The 23,249-nt window shown below is 47.3% G+C and overlaps 2 protein-coding genes and 1 non-coding gene across 6 annotated transcripts in view; all 3 read right to left on the bottom strand.

Annotated features, from left to right (window-relative positions):
* Polr3e (RNA polymerase III subunit E) overlaps window positions 1-234 on the bottom strand; it is a 33,213-nt gene extending 32,979 nt beyond the window's left edge. Inside the window, exon 1 of the mRNA XM_055627512.1 lies at window positions 104-234. The gene's annotated coding sequence lies outside the window, so the exon portion shown is untranslated. The remainder of the gene's footprint in view (window positions 1-103) is intronic.
* A 176-nt stretch (window positions 235-410) lies between these two features.
* Window positions 411-492, bottom strand: Trnal-aag (transfer RNA leucine (anticodon AAG)). Its single transcript has one exon. It is a non-coding gene; the product is annotated as a tRNA-Leu (tRNA).
* Window positions 493-12,215: 11,723 nt separating this feature from the next.
* Window positions 12,216-23,249, bottom strand: part of Eef2k (eukaryotic elongation factor 2 kinase) — a 57,438-nt gene continuing 46,404 nt past the window's right edge. For all 4 annotated transcript variants that reach the window (XM_055627394.1, XM_055627397.1, XM_055627396.1 and 1 more), the window contains exons 13-18: window positions 23,014-23,076; window positions 21,470-21,604; window positions 21,140-21,328; window positions 19,154-19,278; window positions 16,882-17,060; window positions 12,216-13,230 (exon numbers count right to left, since the gene is read on the bottom strand). In XM_055627394.1, the coding sequence (XP_055483369.1) occupies window positions 13,121-13,230; window positions 16,882-17,060; window positions 19,154-19,278; window positions 21,140-21,328; window positions 21,470-21,604; window positions 23,014-23,076 (801 nt within the window). In that variant the 3' untranslated portion in view covers window positions 12,216-13,120. The remainder of the gene's footprint in view (window positions 13,231-16,881; window positions 17,061-19,153; window positions 19,279-21,139; window positions 21,329-21,469; window positions 21,605-23,013; window positions 23,077-23,249) is intronic.

The raw sequence follows: 23,249 nt of genomic DNA on the forward strand, positions 1-23,249 counted from the left end.
CAGCGCCGCGGCCCTCTCCGGCCTACTCGGCGGCGCGGCCCGGATCCCCGCGCGAGTGCGGCGGCCGAGGCCCGAATCCCGGGGCTGCCGAGCCGGGACTCACCTCTCCGCCGGGGCCGCGCGCGGGCGGCGGCAACGGCCCAGGGACCCGCGGGCTGCAGAGACGGCGGCGGCCGGGTCTTCTATCAGGCAGCGGCCATGTTGCTGCTGGAGAAACTCCGGCGGACACGTGGGGGGAGCGGGGCCGGCCCTCGAGCTTCCTCTTACCCACAATGCCCCGCCCCGGCGCGCGCGGACCCGCCCCTTCGGCGAGCGACGCCTGCTGCAGAGAGCCCACACCGCCTGCAGGGGGCGCCGCCGTGGCGGCAAAAAGCCAACGGAGATCGGAGGCAAGAAAAACGTACTGCTGCTGGCAGCGGTGGGATTCGAACCCACGCCCCCGAAGAGACTGGAGCCTTAATCCAGCGCCTTAGACCGCTCGGCCACGCTACCCAGCTGCGAACAGCGCTTTCTAAGAAGCTACTTAAAGCTCTTATGCATGGATATCTACTCTCCGGGGATTGCATTCGTTTTTACTTACTCCTGACAAAATTGTCACAAGCAATATTATCAGAAGCCAATTCTTGAGATAAAAATATCTAGACGCAAGCTTTGAAGCAGAGGACAGTTTTAATTTGCGTTCAGCTGGTCAAGGCGTCAGGTTAAGCCTCTCTGCCACCCACCTCACCCGAATTAGGCGTCCGGCGCTGGCAGCAACTCTCGCCGAGCTCCGAGACACTATTACAACTTTGCAAATAGAATATATCCTTTGCAATATGCAAAGGGCCAATATATATATTGGCCCTTGACTTGCCCTAGTTTTCCAGCGACCAGATCTTTTGCTATCAATTTACATGCATGGAAAAAGTTTTGTCCGGATTGTGTATGGGTTGGTGTGTATAAATACTTATTAACAAACCAATTCACGGAGATGCGCAGCTGCCTGGTCTTTCAACAGACTTTTTTTGTTGTTGTTTATTTTTTCCTTTTTGCTTTTGTTGTTACCAAACTTAGCCAAGCACAGATGCACGCTAAGGCACGCCTGCGGACTTTGACGCTTATTTTTCATTTGTTTGGGGCGGGGCACGCTGCGAAGGTCAGGGGACAGCTTGCGGGGGTGCTCTCTCTTTCCACCGTGCGGGGGCAGCTGAGATTGACAGGTTTGGAGCCCAGAGTCTTACCCACCTCACCAGCCCCAGACAGGATTAAACACTGAAAAAGGCGCAGTAAGAAAAATTAGCCACCAAGCCGGGCGTGGCAGTGCAGGCCACTCTGATCCCAGCACTCTGGGAGGCAGGGCCAGCCTGGTCTACAAAGCGACACAGAGAGAAACCCTGTCTCAAACGAAACAAAACAAAATTCACGCACATTTCCACCGCCTGGGTTTAAACTCATTTCTGCATATTCATTTGTACGCACATATACATGTGTTTTGTTATTTTGAGTTAAGGTTCACGGTGCCAAGGCTGGCTTTGAACTTGCGATGTGGCTAGAAAGGCATTTGAACTCCTGATCCTCCTGCCCCCACATTCCAAGGACTGGAATTAACAGGCCTGCACCTAGCTAGTTAATATGGCATTTTGCTCCCAATTATTTTTCTCATGTGTATAACTTTTATTAAAATTTAGAACAGGTAAGGCTTGCAAGATGGCTCAGCAGCCAGGGGCGTTTGCTCTTAAGTCTGAGAACTGGAGTTCAATCTCTGGGATCCACATGATAGAAAAAGAGAATCACCCACAAGCTGTTCTCTGACGATAGATAGATAGATAGATAGATAGATAGATAGATAGATAGATAGATAGATAGATAGATAGATAGATAGATAGATAGATAAAATTTAAGAGGCCCTATTAAAGCTATATCTTAAAATATGGGCTGGACATACCTATGCCCATCTGTGGTCCCAGCATTCAGGAGACAAATGCATGAGTGTCCAGCAGAGTTGAGGCCAGCCTGATCTACACACGGTGACAGAGTATGGTCAAGGCCAACCTGGACCACATAGGGACACTCTGTCTCAAAACAAAAATGAACAAAAAAATTTTAAATTATACTAGACTATATGAGAAGTAAAACAAAACAAAAACCTCTACATTTTGGAAGTCCTTTCACAAGCACCATTCCAGCTTATAAGTAATACGAGTTTGATACATTTCCTCCCAATAACTTCTCAAACTTACGTGTAAATCCATGAGCAAGGTACAGCCTTCTTTTCTGTGTTATCACAGGATATCAACGCCATTCGAAAGCTTTTCTCGGTCCGTTCTCATGTTTTTGAGATCTACTATGCTTTCGTGCTATAAATAAACAATATTTGTTTCTAAGTTTTCTGGACAATGTGGTAGGAAATATCCCTAGTTTGTGGCTTCTAGTCCATGCGTGGACGTTCCTCCATGTTTTCTGCCAGAAATGAAATTGCCGAATCATCTGCACATTTTCTTTTCTTGGCTGGAGGTCAATGAAGGGTCTCTCTAAGTAACTCTGGCTGTCCCTGATCTCACTGTGTAGACCAGGTTAGAACTCAGTGAGATCTGCCTGCCTCTGCCTCCCAAATACGGGGATCAAAAGCACCCCTACAGATTATCAGTTCTTACTGAGTTAGTTTTGTTATGTCGGAGTTTGGGACAAGCACAGAGCCGTTCTCTTGGCATTTCACATTTACTGTGGTGAAAATCTGCCTCACATCTGTGGTGTCTTTCATTACTCTCTGGCTTTTGACTCCCTCTTCTACTTACACCTCCTCCTCTCCCAGTGGTAACTCAGCTCAGTGCAGTAACCCCGGCAGTACTAAGCCCTGCTCACTGGGACAATCCTGCAAGAACTTCACTAGGGTTTCTAGCAAGCCAGCAAGCCACAACAAACCTCATTTGGGGTTGTCACAATCCTGACTTTTGGGGAATCTCATAGTTTTCTACCCCTAAATCCTCTTTAGTCTGTTGGGGTTGGTTTTTTGTTTTGTTTTGTTTGTTTGTTGTCCATCCTTCCACCTTTAACAGCTGCACAAAGATTTTGTGGTTCTGGAAGCTTTTGTTGCTTTTAAAAGTAAAGCAACCATCCATCTAGTGAGGGAATGGGTCAGGCATGGCAGGAGTCCGGGATGATTGGGACTAGCCCTGAGATCAACAGATGTCTCCATCCGCTCAGGATATTTCACTGTCAGGAAGGACAGTTTGTGAATTGTAAACCTATCCTTCAGAATGGGAAAGTGTCCCCAGTGTAGGAAACCTGTGGGAGTCTGTGTCCCAGCCTGCTCTTCCAGGCAGTAGTAAAACCTCAAAAAGGGTCCTTGGTGGCACTTTTGTTCTAAACATCCAACCAACCCGACTTCCCCCAGGCTCCCAGTCCCTCAACTGGCCAGTGTGGTCTGTGGTAGACATAAGATTCAGGATTCCAGTTGCACAAACTCATCCTCTCATGAGAATCTGCATTAAGACATCACAAGTGGTCAAATTGTTCCTCTGAGTTGAGCTGGAATCAGTCTCTGGAACTAGAAAGGAGAGTTAAATTCTGTGACAGGCTGTGGCGGTGCATCAGGAATGGTGTCACACGCCTTTAATGCCAGCATACAGGAAAGAGAGGCAGGTGGATATCTGAGTTCCAGGCCAGCCTGGTCTATAGTATGATTTCCAGGACAGCCATGGCTACACAGAGAAGCTCTGTCTCGAAAAACCAAAAAGGGTGAGGGGGGCATAAACACAGGGCAGTGCCATAGAGAAATCCTGGTGATTTTCCTGCTCCTGCCTCCAGTCGTCTTGGAGACATACCTTGATTGTTTAACACACGTTCCTCTTCTGCAAAGTTAGTGATACCTAGTAGTTATACCCAATACTTGGCCCTTCCTGTTGCTGTGACAGGATACCTGGCATGCTCATCTTAAGGAAAGGTTTATTTGGGCTCACATTTTGAGGGTCCATTCCCTCTGCAGGAGTGTGAGCCATCCCCATGCAAGAGGCAGAGAGATGAATGTTGGGGTTCAACTTACCTCCTCCTTTGTTCTTCAGCCCTGGACCCAGCCCATTGGACGGTGCTGCCCACAGATAGGCTGGACCTTTCCACCTTAATTAACCAACCGTTACAAGAACAAACTAAAGCTCGCCCTGGGAATCCGTGAGTTTACTGGACGTACTTACAGCACATGGGTGAGGGACTGCCACAGCAGAGAGTCTTCACCCTGAAGGGATGGTGGCTTTCCCATAGCTGCCTCCTCCACTAAGCTCCCCAAGTCTGTAACCCCCAGGTATCCCCAGACCACCAAACCACATTAGGACAGAATCGCATGCAGATTGCTGGATGAAAGGCTACAGGCTCCAGACCTTTCCCACCTGCTCCTTCTCTGAGGGAACAGACGGCAGTCAATTGGCTCAGGGAAGCAAGCTGATGGCCGATGCTCAGAGGACCGAGTTCTATATCAATCTAGAAACTCCCTCATAGACAAGCCCAGAGTTTGGTCCCCTGGGCAACTCCAGATCATGACAAGTTGAAAATCAGTATCAACCACCACTGCGCCCAAAGAGGTTTCATGATTTGCCCATGATTGGTACCTTGGCCTGGGTTTATATCTGCATGTGCAAACATGCATTAAGCTGTAAATTATGCAGGTTCCTCTGTGAAGGTGTAATGTATCATGCTACACCCCCGCAAATGTCTGTACCAAGTCTGAATCTTTAAGTTATCCTCCTGGGAGGTCCTTACTTGCAGCAAAACGATAACAGAATTTTGACCTATGTAATATAACAACCTGCAGTGTTTAACATTTCTCTCTAATCCTTAGGTCCCCTCCCCTTTTGAGATTTGTCCTTTTGTCCTCATAGCATCCACTCCATTTTCTAGTTCACAGACTGAATAACCTTAACTCTTTTCCCATTTGGAACTAATGTTTCAGGTTTTAGATTTTTAAAATCTAAAAATACATTTTTAGTGAGATACATATAGTGAGATATCCTGAACTCGACATGGAATATACTTATATATTGTGTATTATTATTATTATTATTATTATTATTATTATTATTATTATTGTTGTTGTTGTTGTTGTTGTTGTTGTTATTCCCAGGCTGGCTTTGAACTCCACTTGTAGCTAAGCACGGCCTTGAACTGATCCTCCTACCTCCACTACACCTGTTTTCTTTAGTGAAGGGTGGTTGATAGGTTCCCTCTATGCAGCCTTGGCAGTCCTGAAACTCTACTTAGACCAGGCTGTCCTTGAACTCACAGAGATCCCCCTGCCTCCACCTCCGAGTGCTAGGATTAAAGGCATGCACCGCTCTAGCTGGCTGATTTTATGTGGTGTTAGGGTTCAAGCTAAGGGCTTCGTCTGTGTTAGGCAAACACTGAATCACCTGAGCTAAGGACCTAGTCCTTAAGTTTTAAATCTCTCTCTCTCTGAAACAGTGAGACAAGGTCTCATTGCAGTCTGGGCTGTCCTAGAATATTCACTATACAGACCAGGCTGGCTTCGAATTCAGAGATCCACCTGCCTCTGCCTCCTGAGTGCTGAGATTAAATGTGTGTGCCACTCTACCTGGCTTATGAATTTTTAAATCTTAGTGTTAGGGATCAAACCCAGAGTCTTGTATATAAGCAAGTACCCAACCACCGAGCTATCCTCAGCCACGTACACTATTTTAAAGTAAGTGTGTACATGAAAAAGTTCCATGGCACGGGATTTTCCAGTACAGCACTGTGTTAGCACATTAAAGACTTTGAGCCTGTTCTCCTGTCTCCAGAAACAACTGACAGATTCCTGATTGTGACACATGTGGTTCCAGGCTAGGGATGCTCAGCCCAAAGGTGGGAAGAAAAACAAGTGGCTCTGACCCCTCAAACCCCTTGCAAAGGAGAAAGATCATCACAGTCCGAACAGACTTCTGCAGCCCATTTGGAAATATGAAGTATGTTAAGTATGTCAAGGTGGGAGAAAAGAAACCAAACCTTCCTGAGAGCCTCACTGAATTACAGTATGAAGAACTTAATATGGGGGCTGGATAGATGGCTCAGTGTTTAAGAACACTGGCCACTCTTCCAGGGGACCAAGGTTCAACTCCCAGTACCCATATCTCACAACCACCTGCAACTCCTGTTGGAGAGGATTTAACTCCCTCTTCTGGCCTCTGCAGGAACTGCACACTCGTGGTGCAGCCAAACATGCAGTCAAACCATCCATACACATTAAAAAAAAAGAAAAAAGAAAAAAATTTAGTGCATTCCTGTAACCCCAGCACTTGGCAAACAGAAGCAGGTGGATTTCCGTGAGTTTGAGGCCAGCCTGGTCTACAAAGTGAGTTCCAGGACAGCCAGGGCTGTACACACAGAAACCCTGTCTTGAAAAACAAACAAATAAACAAATAAATACAATTTAAAATATATTAAAGCTGGGTGTGGTGATGCATGTCTTTAATCCCCAGCATGGGAATTAAAGGAAGCCTGGGCAGGTAGATTTCTGTGAGTTCCACGCCAGACTGGTATACATAGTGAGTTCCAGGACAGTCACAGCCAGGGCTATGTAGAGATGTCCTCTCTCCCCACCTCTCTCTCTCTCTCTCTCTCTCTCTCTCTATCTATCTATCTATCTATGTATATACACATATATGTATGTATGTACATAATAGAAATGCTGTGACAGAAGATGCTATATGATGCATATACTGAGGGCCTGTGTTGTCCGTATGTTTAAGGGTTTGTGTTGGAGGTAGAATACTGTCAAAGACGGTCTCACCTAGTAGTCCAAGATGGCCTCCAGCTCAGTCTTCTTGCCTAAGTATTCCGAGTGCTGGGGCTACAGGCAAGAGCCAACACACTGGGCTCATACTGAACTGTGAATAAAGTTCCTGAAAGAACCTGGGTGTGGCAGCGCAGACCTGTAATCCCAGCACTTTGAGGCAGAGGCGGGCGGATGTCTGTGAATTCAAGGACAGCCTGGTCTACAAAGTGAATCTATGACAGCCAAGGCTACACAGAGAAACCCTGTCTCAAAAAGAAAGAAAGAAAGAAAGAAAGAAAGAAAGAAAGAAAGAAAGAAAGAAAGAAAGAAAGGGAAAGAAAGAAAAAGAAAAAAGAGTTCCTGAAAGAACGCCACTTTCTACCTACCTTTTCGAAAGGCTGATTGAATAGAGTTTAGGACATTTTAATCCCAGCGCTATTATCTTGGGGCATCTTGAACACTGCTGGTAGGCCTTTATTGCCCTCTTGTCTGAACCAAAACCTCTGTAATATACAGATAACTCAGCCTCCACAGCCGAAAGTCTACAAATGCCAGGAGAGAGCATCTGGGCCGAGAACAGAGATTTGTTCCTCTTGCTTATTTTTGTGATGGTTGTTGTTTTTTTGTTGCTGGGCTCAAAGGCATAGGCCCTCTTACTTTGAGCCATTTCATTTACCTAATATTTTTTCTCTGTTGTTATTTTATTTTGCTTTTTTTTTTTTTTTTTTTTTTTTTCTGAGACAGTGTTTCTCTGTGTAACAGGACCCTGGCTGTCCTGGACTCCATCTGTAGACCAGGCTGGCCTCAAACTCAGAGATCCACCAGCCTCTGCCTCCTGAGCGCTGGGATCCAAGGCTTGGTCACCACACCCACACCAATGTTTTCATCCACGTAGTCTGCAAGTTCCTTCTTCGAACATTTTCTTTGTTCTGTTACTACATATACTTCATCAACCTTACCAAGTTAGGTTGAATTCAGAACGACCTAAACTGGTGTTCTCCAACCATGATGGTTCATATTTAGCTCCAGACTAGACGACTTATGGTCATACATACCCTTTGAGTTTCAGAGTTAAGTGTTTCCCATGGTCACAACCAATATTAAAATTGGTCCTTTAAGATCACAATGTAATTGCATCATTATGATTGCAAAGAAAAGAAAATTAAAAATTAAACTTGCCCCCAAATACCGATCCTTTAGTCTGTATTAAATGTGCAAGGCACCACATCTAATTCCTAGCCCACAGTTTCCTCTGCAACGCTTTGTTTTACTGTCTGCTCTTTCGCATTCAATGTTACTCTAAAATGATTTTTTTTTTTGGGGGGGGGGCTCACGTGTCTTGAATGCATGTGCAGCTCATGCATGTCTGGGGCCCGGGAGGATTCCATGGAATTGGAGTTATAGATGGCTGTGAGCCACCATGTGCGCCCTGGGAACCGAACCTGGGTCCTCTGCAAATGCTACAGGTGAGGAGCCACTGTCCCACTCCCCAGTGTGACGGTCACATGCTGGCCTTCAGCTGTTCGCTCAGGTTGAGGATGAGGTTCTGTGAGTGGGAAGGGATGGTGGCTGTGGCTTCCCCCGTGGGCTGTCAGTAAGGAATCAAGACCTTGGTTAATTTCAATTCGTTGGAGGCCCTTAGAGGGTCCTCCAGCTTCCTCCTGCCATTAAAGGTAGACAGACAGGGGAAAGGGCTGGGAGAACCTTTTCAAGACTGACCACTCCTCACAGCAAAGGACCATGGCTTTCCTGTGCCTGTGCCCCAGGCTGCAGGAGGCTGAGAACACTGGCCCCAGCGTGAAGTCTAAAGGGCTTTTGTGATGTTTTCAAGACAAGACTGTGGCTTATTGTGTAGTTGAGGTTGGCCGAAAACTCAATCGCCCTGCTCCACCTTCTCAAGTGCTGGGGTTACATGCACGAACCCCCATGCCCAGCTGTGGATTTTGGATCCAGCCGTCTTGGGTCTGATAACTAGGTGGCAGGTCATGCATTTTCCGGTCTCCAGACTTTCCTTATTGACTTCTTTGTCCTTAGGAGGTAGTCCCCCAAAAATATTTTTTTAAATCCCCTATCATTGGGGATATTGATTTAAATAGGCATGATCTACTATCATGCAGTTAAAACTCAAATTTCTTAAAACAAACAAAAAACCCATTATCTTGAATATAAGTGGTCACACCAGACACCTTTTAAGCTCTTCATTAAAAAAAAAAAAAAAAACAAAAAACAAAAAAAAAGCACCAAATGTACATAAACTTCTCAGAAGCTGATGAGAAATCTGCAGAGGCGATGATCCTTGTTTTATAGATAGACAAACCAAAAACATTTTTTAAAATGTAACATGCATTGGTGTTTTGTTTGCGTGTATGTCTGTGTGATGTTAGGGTCCCTGGAACTGATGTTACAGAAAGCTGTGAGCTGCCAATGTGGTGGGAACTGAACCGGGGTCCCCGAGAAGAGCAGCCAGTGTTCTTAACTGCAGAACCATCTCTCCAGCCTCTGCATTCACATTTTTTACCTAAGGCAAACTGACATCGTAAGGGCCAAGGCCACAAGGGTTTCTTTATTAGGATTTATTACAAATGTTAAAAATCAAGCGTTATCACATTGAGAAGTTTTCCTGCCATGTGTGAAAAGCTAACGTGGAGCTATGTTGGGCTCACACTCCAGGCAATGGAGCTCATGCTGAAGGTGGGCATGGGCTGCCCTTCAATTGATCAGCTCTGTGGCTTACATCAGCCTCCATCTAGACACTTCATTTATTTATTTATTTATTTTTTGGTATGTTTTCATAGAAAGGGAGATTTGAGACAGTACAGGAAAAAACTGACTGGGGAAGATGAGCTGAGATCTGATATAGACACAAACCGTACCTGGTAACTCCAGCCAGTTGCCTTGAGATCAGACATGAAATGAAAGGGAGAGGCACAAATCCACGCAAGGAATGGGCATAATTGTCCCTCCCTTCCCTGCTTCACATCCATCTCAAGCTGCATATACCTGTGTAAACATTTGTGACTTTGCAAACCACACTTAGTGACACAGACAAAGGTGCTGGGATGAGGGCCAGCAAGGATGGACCAGGAATCATTACGCAGCAAAGGCAGTTCACCTGGCCGGCTGGTCCAGCGTGCATGGAGCAGGATTATTCCGAAGCAGCGAGTCTGAGAATGTTTTTCTCTCTTACACCCATAAAGCCTGTATGTGTTGGGGACCAAACCCAGGACCTTGACTAGCACATGCTCACTCCTAATCCTATCTCATTTAAGTGTCTCTGTCACCTGTAGCAAAATGGGATGAGCCATCACATTACAGTTAAATACTTTTATTCCCAGGAATAAAAGAGCAGCTTGATGCTCTGTAAAGAGCAGCTCTCTGACCCCTAGCTCCAGCTGAGCCCCTAGCTAGCAGCATCACTGAAACACTCTCTCCATGATGCCCTTTTTGAGATGAAGGTGGCTTCACTAATCTAGGCTGTTACCTGCTTCAAGCACTGGACAACAGGATTGATTACAAATGCCAGCCACTGGTTGTCTCCTTCCCTGAGCTGGATCTGGCTGGTTTGGTTTTATCATGCCCAGCATATGTGGAAAGAGATGCCCTGAGCAGCTTTTGAAGGTGTAAGACTAGGCTTGGAAAGATAAATAGCCATTCTTGCACAAAAGCCTCAATATCTTGCAAGTTGAGATATGCATACATAATATTATTAAGACGGAATCTCATTTTATAACTCAGGCTGGACATGAAGTCATTATTGGACCGGAAGTCATTAGTAGCCCAGACTGGCATGAAACTCGAGGTGACCCTTCCACCTCAGCTTCCCAAGTGCTATGCTGTGGTTACAGGTTTGAATCGCCTTTTGAAAATATGATATATTTTATGTACATTGGTGTTTTGTACCTGCAAGTTTGTCTGTGTGAGGGTATTGGATCCCTGGAACTGGAGTTACAGACATGGACAGCTGCCCTGTGGGTGCTGGGAACTGAACCTGGGTCTCCTGGAAAAGCAGCTAGTGCTCTTAACCTCTAAGCCATCTCTCTAGGCCCAAGGGCTTTATTTTTTTATACAGAGTCTTAGTACACAGTCCAGGCTGGCTTCAAACTTGCCCCCACCCTATCTAAGTTTTCTGTCACTTGTAGCAGAGTGGAACAGGCTATCACGTTACAGTTGAGAGCACTTCCTGACATTGAGGCCACGTGCATGGGGGAACTGCAGGCCTGGGGCTTTAAGTGATCCAGGCAAGGACCAATCAATGAGTAAAGAATGTGAATTTGCAATCCCAGAATTGGGAAGGGTAAAACAGATTTCCTGGAGTTTACTGGTCAGCCAGCACAGCTTAATTGGCAAGTTCTAAGCTGGTGAGAGACCCTGTCTCAAAAGAAAAAAAGTGGGCAGCTCCCAAGAAACAACACAGAGGTTGTCTGCCAGCCAACACGCACACACGGCATTCACTCTGAGAGATTATGTCGCAACAAGCTGTTACTTAGATTTAAGTAGAAATGCACTACTCTAGAACACCCACAAGACAAGGTAAGCCAGCTACTGTCCTGGTATGGATAAAAGCCTACAAGTGCCAACCTTCTCAGAGAAAACCAGCTGCCATAGCTTCAAACGTAAACCCCAGGATTTGAAACTTGTGGGTGGGCGGAAGTTTTCAAGGCAAAAGGTGAAAGTTTTTGCTTTTTCATTCCTTTTACAACCTTGTATGTGTGTGTGTGTGTGTGTGTGCTTGCTTGCCTGCACACACCCCACAGGTAAAGATCAGAGGAACTCTTGCAGGAGTTGGCTCCCTCCTTCCCCACGTGGGTCCCAGGACCAGAACTCAGACTGTCAGACCTCGGCTCGACAGGAGCTTCACCCACTGAGCCACCTCACCATCTTTTTGTTGTTTCTGGGCTTGTTTTACACAGGCTGGCCTCAAACTTGGATCCTTCTGCCTCTACCACTGTTGAGATTACTGGTGTGCACCATGGCCCCCTGCCCCCAAAGCTAAATTGACTCTGATTTTTCCTCAAAGGACCTGCACTCTAGACTTTGGAATCCAACCCTTTTACAAGTTCCTGACTGGGCAGACTCAACAGTGAAATCCTTAAAAAGGAGTGTTTTAATGAACAGGTAAGAATGCCTTGTTTGTCACACTCTGTTTTTCTGTTTTGTTTTGCAGGTAGGGTTTCTCTGTGTAGCCTTGGCTCGCCTAGACTTGCTTTGTAGACCAGGCTAGCTTTGAACTCATAAGGGCCCACCTGCTTCTGCCTCCCCGAGTGCTGGATTACGTACACGCTGCCGGAGCCCAGCCTCTGTTTGTCTTTTAAACAAAGATAGGGGGGTGCTCTACCATTCTTGGCAGATCAAAGTGGCCACTTCCTTGGCTGTTTGGGACACCAACTGAAATCACACTCCCATTAAATCTGAACTTCTTTTAAGCGAAAGCTCATTAAAGTCCGAGCCTGGCCTGGGGAAATGCCCAGAACCAGTGTGTGTTTACAGTCTTTATTTGCCCCACCTCCACCCCCAGTCTCAAACATCTTCGACAAATCTTAGGGGGCTGCAGCGGAAAGCCACTTGCTGCAGATGACCATTGAAACCCAGCTTCAAGCGGAAAACGCCCAGGACAGCTGGCTGAGCCCAGGATCTTCAAAACGCCACAGTAAGAAACAACCATGGAATTTTGCACAGGAGTGCTTCAGCCCTATATTGGGTGTGCCACAGCATGCAGAGGGCACTTCCATTTGCAGGAAGGTCACCCAGCTCCTAAGCCATGGTCTTTCTATGAAAGCTTTGAGGTATATCTGCTTCCAAAGTAGGAAGTGTGCTAAAAAAAAAAAAAAGGAATTTGGCTGTATGCCAAGATCAGGTGCACAGTGGTGAACATTATCAAAAATTTACACAATAATTTCCCCATAATATAAAGGAGTCTAGCTGCTGAACAATCTCACATCCACTGAGTAAAAAAAATACCACACACCCCTCTCGAAGCTTAAAGACTCGTTATGGAGAGTTAATGGAAAGGTCTTCATTTTCCATCTGGATTCCCAACACATGGCTCGGAGACCCTGAGATTCGAGTCCAGCCTGCAAAGGCTGGCATGATAAGCCCTGACGCTGTCTGTTCCTCCAGGCAGAAAGATACTTCCTTACCTCTCAGGACAAAGAAAGAAAAATGGAACCTCAACAAACAAACAGAACAAAATACTGCCCCTAAAGGGCAGTTATAGTGTCTCTGCCAATCGCAAAGACTTTGACAAGAGGCAAAAAAATGAAATACAAAAGTGAATTTATAGTTTTGTAAAACTATTTGTCTCCTCCCAGAAGAAAAGAGTCCCCCCTCCCCTCTCCCTAGCCCTTCTCCTTGGGACTAGCTGGCAGTGATCTTATGGGAGCATCATTCCTCCATCTGAGCCCAGGCCTCTTCTGCTTTCTCATAGTATTGGTTGGCTAGCCGGCCCTTCATGGCTTCCATCGCTGCCTCAGCCGCCTGCGTGTACAAGTCTCCTGAAAGAGAGGAAAGCAGGGCACAAAGAGGTGAGCTACTTGTCTTCATCAAGCTAGCAAACCTCATCTCACCCAAAAGAGCATCTGAGGTGTCTATAGCAACCCAACCTGTATGTTATGATCCAAGTCTCTGGGGGGTAGCCTATGAGCAAACCTGGCCAGCCAGGGCAGTTTTATATTCCCTGGTGTTGCTGTGGAAGGCAAGCACTTGTAGGACACCCGAGAATTCTACCACTGAGCCACACCCCAACCTGAAAAAGGAATTTCTGTTGTCCATAGCAACCAGACTATATGGCAGCTCAAAACTAAAAGAAGTATCTAATGGTGTGGCTAGAGAGACAGATGGCTTGGCAATTAAGACTGCTTACCTCCCTTCAAGGGACCCAAGCTCAGTTCCCAGTGTCCACATTGGGCAGCTCATCACTGCCTATAACTCCAGTTTTCAGGACCCAGAACCCTCTTCTGGCCTCCACAGGTATGGTTACCCACTCAGCAAACATTCACACATACACATACATTAAAAATAATTAAAATTTTTAAAGTTTAAAAAATATCTAACATCTCCATCAGATTACAGTAGTTAAAATGTGGTAGAGTCACCGAGTGGCATATTATATAGCAAAGGAATAACGGTAACAAAAGACAAAAATTACTAAATAATAGAATAAAAGTAATAAAAGAAAAGACGTCAGCGTGCAAAGACAAATGTGCTGCCAGCTTGAGGCCCTGAGCTGAATCTCTGGGGCAGGGTAGAAGGAAAGAACAAGAGAACAAATCCCCACAGGCCGCCCTCTGATATCCCCTTGCGCTCGCACACACACACACACATACATAGATGAGAAAAACGTTTTCTTTTACAAAACGGATGAGCCAGGTAAGGAAGTGCATGCCTGTAGCTACGGCATAAGCTGAGGTATGTTTGTAACCAGATGGATTACACAGACCTTTCCTCAAAACAGAGAGCAAGGAAGCCAGACACAAAAGACCACATTTTGTGTGATTCCACCTGTAAAGTGAGTCCTGAACAGGCGCATCCTTCAAGACAGAGAGTAGATCAGTGATTGCTGAGAAGTGGGGAAGGATGCTGAAAGCGATTGCTAACTGACACAGGATTTCTTTCAGGGTGTGTGGATGTTTACAGTTAGATAATCGTGATGGGAGATGAAACGTTAGGAAGAGTTCAGCTGGTTGGGGGTTGGCCTGGTGCTATGTGGTTTGATGTTAAGTACTAGCCAACCAAGATCTTGTCCCTGCTCAGCTGAGCACATTCTCTCATAAACCCATCCTTGTGTAAATCTTGTTCCACCTAATTTAAAGCTGACTGGTTGATTAAAAACAAACAAACAAACAAACAAACAAAAACTGCTGAAGTTTGGGATCTGGCAAAAGAAAGGGAGGTGGAGTTTGGGGTTCGCAGAAGGGGGTCGAGGGACCACCAGTGGAGAGGAGAAGGCAAGACAGGAGGAGAAGGCAATGGACTGGCACCATGGCTTAGCATGGGAAAGGAGCACGTGACAGGATCAGCGTGGATGGAGGAGCTGGAGAACACTAATAAGCTTTTTGGGACCATAGATGGGAGGTAGCTCGAGATTGGGGCTGGGAGGTAAAGTTGGTTTAGAGGGTTAACATCTGCAGTGGCCCAAGTAAAGGCTATTTTATAAAATACAACAGGTGTCTGTGCCTTCATTTGATTGATTGCTGGCGGGTTATATAATACCGCCGTAATGACTAGAGCCTGATAATAAACATGTATTAGGCCACACCTTTTAAATTTACCACAACATCAGCGTCATCTTTAAAACTGCAAAGCCTGCCCATAAATAACCGTCCCTCACGGGGGTTGGGGGAGGTTGGTTCCAGGATCTACCAAGGCCAGCAACATGTGCTCGAGTCCAGCCTGTGCATCTTCTCCCATTTGCTCCAGTCACCTCTAGATGACTTGGAAGGCCAAAATCGGCGCAGGTGCCACGAAGGGGCATGTGCTGTGCAGCTGAGGAGCTGCTGTGGCCTGAACGAAATGTCTCCCGTAGGCTCGCGGGTTTGAACACTGGTCCTCAGCTGGTGATGCTGTTTGGGAAGGGTGTGGGATATTTAGGAGGTAGAGCCTTATGGGAGGAAGTACGTCAGCTTTGAGGTTGTAGAGCCTGCCCCACTTCCTGTTTTCCCTCTCTGCTTCCTGTGTGTGCTTCCTGACTGCTGGCCCAGCCTCTGGCTGTTGGTGCCAAACTTCACCACCACGACAGACTGGGAGCAAAATCCCCTCTGGCTGTGTAAACCAAAGTAAGTCCTTTCTTCCTGAGGTTGTTTTCCTCAGGGTAGTCTATCACAGCAATGGAAAGGTAACAAATATGGAGAAGAACAGCAAGAAAAGTCTGTGTATGATAAGGAATGAACTGACTCCCACACACTGTCCTCTGGTTTTCACATATGTGCTTCGGTGTGTACATGCATACACAAACATACAAAACAAGTAAAGATTGTTAAGTCTCTGTCTATAGATGCAAAACTTGGGGAGACTGACTGTATTCTTACTTAATTTATATACATATATTTTGATGTGATGCCTTCATCTGTCTCTCCCCCTTATTTATTTTTTAAGTATTTGGGGTACACGTGCCATGGTGTAGGTGTGGAGGTCAGAGGCCAATTCTGGGAACTCAGTTCTCTTCCACCTTTACATGGGTTCTGGTGACATAAACTTAGATTATGAGGGTGACCTCAGACCCCCCCCCACCTCCTTTCTGCTGTTCTCTTATTTTTTTGAGGCAGGGTCGCTTTCCCATTGGACCTGGAGCTTGCTATTTCAGCTACACTGGTTGGCCAGCAGATCCCCAGGATCCACTTGTCTTTGCCAGGCAGAGACTGGGATTATAGATTATATGACTATAGATTATAGGAATACCACATCCCGCTTTTTCCCCTTGCTTTGTAGCCTTGGCTGTCCTGATACTTGCTCTGTAGACCAGGCTGACCTTGAACTCACAGAGATCGCCTACCCCTGCCTCCGAGTGCTGGGATTAAAGGCGTGTGCCACAACCTCCCAGCCCACATCCTGCTTTTTACATGGGTGCTGGGGATCCGGATTCAGGTCCTCATGCTTGAGCTCATACCTGTGATATTGGGACTCCTCTCCCCGCTACCAATCTCTAAAGTATATATCTTGTTAATCATACCGCACATAACTCAAATCTGGACTCAGGAGGCAATAGCAGGTCGATCTCTGTGAGCTCCAGGCCAGCCTGATCTATATAGTGAGCTCCAGGCCAGCCAAGACTACACAGTCAGACCACCTCAAAAAAAAAATAAGATAAAATAAAAAAATCAGGCTGGAGCATCTGCTGCTCTTGCAGAGGACCCAGGTTCGATTCCCAGCACCCACATGGCAGCTCACAACCACCTGCTAACTCCAGTTCCAGGGGATTCAGCTCTCTCCTGGCCTCTGAGGGTAGCAGGCACACACATGTAGAGAAACACCCACACATATAAAATAAAATACGATAGAGTAAAATTAAGATGTTCGTCTGCATGCCAGCTATATAAAGCCCCCTACCGTAGAAAGGGACTTTTCTGATAACTTGTAATTCCAGTGGGATGAGAACGATAGATCTCCACCAGCCCTCTCTTACCCCGGGGAAGGTCTGTGGGCCTCACCTGATCGCTGGGGGTTCCTGTCCAGCCCAAATCCACCAGTGAGCAGCATCTCTGCCTCCCTGGCCAACAGTGCATACTGGGGCTCATCCTGTATCCCATCGTATTCTCCACCTTCATCACAGTCCGTTGTCTCCAGGGCTGTGCTGTACCAGTGTAAGGCTTCTGACCAATCTTGACACCTTGCCAGGAGACAGAGAGGGGAGAGGGGTTTTATTATGGCAATGGGGGAGGACAGAGGACCGCTGAGCTGGAGGGCAAGCCTGGGGTCCCACTGCAACCCCAACCTCTGATCCACCAACTATAGTACCAAAGGCCACCACAGCTAAAGGACACCTTCATCTTGCAGACTTTTTATGTTTATGTTTTTTTTTTTTTTTTTTTTTTTTTTAATTTGGATTCATGTGTCCCCGAGTGTGTATGCAGCTGTACACGGAGGCCAAAAGAAGGCATGGGATCCCCTGGAGCTAGAGTTACATGTGGTTGTGAATTTCTTGTTGTAGGTGCTGGGAACAGAACTCAGATCCTCTGGAAGAGCAGCAAGGGCTCTTAACCTCCAGGTAAATTCTCTGGCCCCAGTTTCTTTTTCTTTTTCCTTTTTTCCTCCTCTTCCTCTTCTTCTTCTTTTGGTCTTTCGAGACAGGGTTTCTCTGTGTAGCCCTGGCTATCCTGGAACTTTTTCTGTATAGCAGGCTGGCCTCAAACTCAGAGCTCCACCTTCCTCTGCTACCTGGAGTGCTGGGATTAAAGGCAGGTGCTGCCACCATGGCCTTGTCAGTTTCTATAATTTTTAAGGGATCTTCCCTTAACAAAACTGACATAATATTCCAGGCGTGGTGGTGCATGTCTTTAATCCCAGCAGAGGTGGGTGGATCTCTCTGAGTTTGAGACCAGCCTGTTCTACAAATTGAGTCCAGGACAGCAGGGCTGTTACACAGAGAAACCCTGTCTGGGGGGGGGGGGGGGAAGTGGTACAGTATGACAGCTCTTTCACTAATGGGAGGAGAATACCTTGGGGAAGGGTGACATCTATGACTCGGCACCCTGTGGGCTACACATTGCAGGGCCGGTGACCTTGCTATGCCACCCTTTACCTGAGGAGCAGAAAGGGTGGGAGGCGAGGGCTGCTGCAGAAGCCCCTGGAGCCGTGGATCTCAACCTTCTAATGCTGTGACTCTTTAGTACCGTTCCTCACGTTGTGGTGACCCCGATTATAAAATTATTTTTGTTGTTGCTTCGTAACTGTAATTTTGCTACTGTTATGAGCCGTAAGGTAAATATCTGAGTTTTCTGATGGTCTTAGGTGACCCCGTGAAAGGGTTGTTCAGGCCCAAAGGGGTTGTGACCCACAGGTTGAGAACCGCTGCTCTGGAACCATCTGAATTAACAGCAATAAACCAGACCCCTGTTTCTTTATTTGCTAACAAGGTCTATGTAGGCAGGCCTTGCTTATGGGAACTCAAGCTTCTACCTCGGAATCCCAAGGGTTAGGCCTACAGGCATCTACCACCACAGCCAGCCTCCTCAGGCTCTGCCTGTGACAGCCAGTCCTGCTCTCCACTGCCCATGGAGACTCTCTCTCAGTCTAGTCACTAGATCTCTAGGTCTTTCAGTAATGCACATGAGGTAAACCACCAAGGGGGTACCTATGCCCTATCCAAAGTTTCACAAACCACAGAACTAACATGGCACCTGGCTGCTTCTCTCTGCTGTCAGCCAGCTGAGGATTGTTTACAACAGATTACCAAAGAACAGAGAGAAGTCTGCTGGAAGGGCTCAGAGTGTCCTGAAGCATGTGGGGAACAGCAGCTCTAGGTAACTTTAGTCCTGACTGCCTGGCCTTGGCTTTCTCCACCCTCCACTCTTCAACACTGCGTTAAAAGAAAACAATCAAAACAAGAGCAGGAAAATGCAGTAAAAAAAATCACCCTAAATTCTATTCTCTGAAGACAATCATACTGAACTACATAATCTTTCTGATTTTTCTCCTAAGCAAATCTTCACAGATACTGGCAAAATGGCTGTCATCTATTACATACTTTCTGTGTCAGGCACTGTAGGGAAGGTATTTAATCTTCATGGGACCATCACTAGCGATAGATAGATGCCATCGTTATTCCTATTTCACCAAATGAAGAAACAGAGGCCAGGGAAGTAACTTGTTGAAGGTCACTGGATTGGTAAACAGGCAGAGCCAAGAATAGAACCCATGTCTGTCCTGAATGAAAGGAAAAGCATCCCCTGTGGCCCAGACTACCCCAGCATCATCCAGTACCTGTCTGGGCTGAGGTTCAGGCCAGTGTCAAAAGCTCGGGCCACTAGGATCATGGACTGCCTGTCACCAGCTTCTGCCGCCTTCAGTAAGTACTCGAAGCCTTTCATCTTGTTCTCGTCTGTCTCCTGCCAAAGAGCAAGGACACAAACAGCAAAGGAGTATGCACGTGAGGCTTTGGGGACTCCCTTGTCCATCTTCAGTTTCTTTAGTTCTGAGAGTTCTGGGCTGGGACTGCCAGAGAACATGTTCACGGCTTTTAGATTATCGATGGACTTGTCCAGCAGTCCCCACCAAGGACTGGAGAAACTAAATTTTAGCAGAGCGGTAGCGGCATACACCTTTAATCCCAACACTCAGGAGGCAGAGGAAGGCGGATCTCTGTGAATTTGAGGCTAGCCTGGTCTACAGGGTGAGTTCCAGGACAGCTGGGGCTACACAAAGACACCCTGCCTCATAAAACAAAACAAACCCTAAATTTTTATTATACTTACTTATTTATTGTGTGTGACTGTATATATGTAAGGTCAGAAGACAATTTGTGGGAGTTGGTTCTTTCCTTCTACCATGTCGGACCCAGGGATTGAACTCAGGCTGTCAGGCTTTGTGGCAAGTGCCTTTGCCCACTGAGCCATCTTGCTGGCCCAATGTCAGAACATCTTAAACAATCAAAAAAAAAAAAAAGACCATACCCCACAACTCACAAGCGTTCCCTATACCCCTTCCACCATCCTCCCCCAGCCAGAGGCAATGACTGGTCCGCTTTCTATCTCCATGGACTCTGGATGTGTCCTACATACATGGAATAGAACTATAGAACACATGCCCATTTGTGACCGGCTGCTGCTTTGTCCAGCCACCTATCCACGCACAGCCTCTACCACCGTGACAGGACAGAGAGGGACAGATGAGGACAGACACACCCACCACGGCCTCTCAGCCTCTCAGTCTCTTCCAGGAAGCTTTTCCAGTCCTTGTCCATTCAACTCTTCCCTCCTGTGCCCAAGGACCAGGAAAAGAGGAGGAGAACCAGACACCATTTCTGCCATGTCACCATCTTGTTGTTTCAGCTGCTACCTGCCTGGCTCTTCAGCCCCAGCTTCTGCACCGCCTCATCCCACATTCCAGTACTAATGACCTCTGTGGCTATTTTGATTCTCACCTCTGGGCTTGAGTATGCATGATATCTATCTGGTATCTATCTCTAAGGGAATGGCTCACCTCCCACACTCTGCCTACCTCATCCCTACACAGCCTTTCTGTTTCACATGGCCAGCCTTTTGTCCACCCATCTCTGAATGAATGAGAAGCTACTGAGTGCCAGGCTCTGTGCCAGCTATAATAATGTGGCCCAAAGCACTATCAAGAGGTTCACATAGACACATCAAAGACCCATACAGGCCTCTTCCTCACTTATTTCCACCAAGACTTCCGTTTCTCCTAGCATATCCTGTCATTTATTACCTGAACCCATAATTTGTTACTTCCACTAACTGGCCAAAGATAGAGATCAATTATACCTCTAAAGTGATTGATCCCAAACCAGAAGTCAGAATTCTTTTTTTGAGAGTCAGGTAATAATGAGTATAGTAGGCTGGCCTTTCCTATACATGCCTGATGCCAACCATCACTGAGACACTTGTTTTAGGCTGGCCTAAAACTCATGATCTTCCTGCCTCAGCCTCCTGAGTGCTGAGATTACAAGAGTGAGCCACTAGGCCTGTCTACCCACGAAAATCCTCCAGTTGAAGCTGGGCATAGTAGGGTACACCTATAATCCCAGCACTCAGGAGGCAGAGGTAGGCAGATCTCTGGGGATTCAAGGCCAGCCTGGTCTACATAATGAGTTCCAGGACAGCTAGAAAAACAACAACAAAAAACAAAACAGAACAGAACGAAATCCTCCAGTAGGTGACTTCCAGGATGGAGGCCATAAGAGATGGACTGGCTGAGCCCTTCACTTTAGCTTGGGTGCACACATCCCCTCACCTTCAGAGAGACATTAGCCAGGATGTGGTGGGGCAGCTGAGAGTACATGAGGCCCAGGCCCACGATGGCCTCCAGTTCTCCCAGGTCGGCTGCATGCTCCAGGTGGAAGATGGCTGACTCTCGGTCCCATTCCTCATCCTTCTCACAGAAGCGCCCGCCCTCGTGGTACCGTACCATGGCCAGATGGACCTGTCACACAGACTTCAGTGTTGCTCTGGCTGCCTGGGAAGCCAAAGCCATGCCTGAGGGCAGCCCAACCAGCCTGCAGGAAGAAGCGATTAGTGGAGGAGGGGAGTGAGCCCTGAGCTCAGGAATAGGCATCACCCATACCTTCCCCAAAACAGACTTCCCGATTTTCCTCTCAAGGTCCAGGGCATTTAGCCTTTGCACTTCCAGGGCCACAGCCGAGGGCCTCGGCAGGTGCAGGCGGGAAGGATTGAGCAGGTTCCATGTCTCCACACAGACCTGATGGGAGAGACCAGGTGGATGGGTTTAAAGGCTGGAGAAGTGAGGGGCTGGGAGTTTAAAGGCAGAGGAGTGAGTGGATGTGCTGTCACAGAAGTACGAAGCCACAGCAACAGAAGCTGGCTGGTTAGGGAGGGATAGGAACCCCCTAACGCCATCCAACTCTACTGGACAAGCGTGGCTCTAATTCCTTTGCTTTGTTTCTGACAATTCAAACAAGAGTCTTGTATCCAGATGGACCTTGAACTCACAATGTAGCCTTGGCTGGCCTTGCATTCAGGATCTTCCTTTCTCAGCCTCTCAAGTGCTGGGATTACAAATAATCACCCCCACCTCCCCACCCTACAGGGCTCCAATTCTAATTATTCACTTGTCACCAGCTCATAGGTATTACAGAAGGCATCAACAGGCAACAGGGACCAGCAGAACAGACCCCAGTGGCCCTGAGCCTGAAGCTGGATCATTGCTAAGTCTTTTTTTTTTTTTTTTTTTTTTTGAGACAGGGTTTCTTTGTGTAGCTTTGGCTGTCCTGGTTTCACTTTGTAGACCAGGCTGGCCTCAAACTCATAGAGATCCACCTGCCTCTGCCTCCCTGAGTGCTGGGATCACAGGTGTGGGCCACCGTACCCTTCTACGATGCTAAGCCTTCTAAGCGCTTCCTCACACCAGGCACACCAGGAAAATCTGACTCCCACAGACACACTTGCTTTCTCTGTGAGTCAACCCAGATGAGGTAGGCGGGCTACATCGATCAGACACTTCACGGAATACAGCTAAATGCCCTGCAGCCCTGAAGCAAGAAGGACTCAGCCCAGAATGCCAACGGTGACTCAGTGGAGCAACTCTGTCATACTCCAGGCCAAGAAGGTGTCACGTGACCATCAGCAGAGGACAAAGAATCCAGCTGCTGGGGTGATCAGGGTTAGAAGGTGCCTCTGGGCTCCAGATTTCAGGGATCAGGCTTTAGGGGAGGAAGGATTCTACAGGCAGGAGGACCTCTCAGCAAACACAGAGCGGTGAGGGTCTCACAGCATGTTCAAGAATCAGAGAATAACAAGAGCTGATGGCCGGCCTTTCCAAGAGATGCTTGACAGGAGCCATCGCTGAGACACCTATCACACACACAGTGGCCGAAAGACAAGTGCACCAAAAGTAGTATGTAAAATTACCCTCGGCCTTCATGTTTGAAGTACGTATTAAACGTACACAACGGATCTCATGGTTAGACTTTGGGCCCCTCTCAAGCTGTCAAACTGTGTATATGCAAGTCTCCCTTGCCCGGGATACGGCCCCCAACCTGATCTTTGCAGAACGAACATGCACGAGGTGGAGGGGCAGGCAGTGTGTCAGGAGGAGGGCAGAACACAGTAAGGGCCAGAAGAGGCAGGCCGGTTCCTATCAGTGCATACCCGACCAGAGCTGCCCAGGCTGTCCTCATCTGATTCCGGCCTTCGGTTGCCATTGGAGTGGCCCTGCAAGGGAGCAGAGACTGAGTGATTGTGGGAGGAAGACCTTTCTCCCTCTCCTGGGGGGCAGGCCCAGTCCCTCCCAGGGCCCCTCCTCTAGGGTCACTAGTCCTCTGCTAGCCCCTGGTGAAGCTGGACCCTTTGTTGGCAGAGCTCATGAGTTCATAGCCATCTTGTCT

This window comes from Psammomys obesus, unplaced genomic scaffold (assembly GCF_907164565.1).
Source record: "Psammomys obesus unplaced genomic scaffold, mPsaObe1.curated_primary_1811, whole genome shotgun sequence".
Taxonomy (NCBI): Eukaryota; Metazoa; Chordata; class Mammalia; order Rodentia; family Muridae; genus Psammomys; species Psammomys obesus.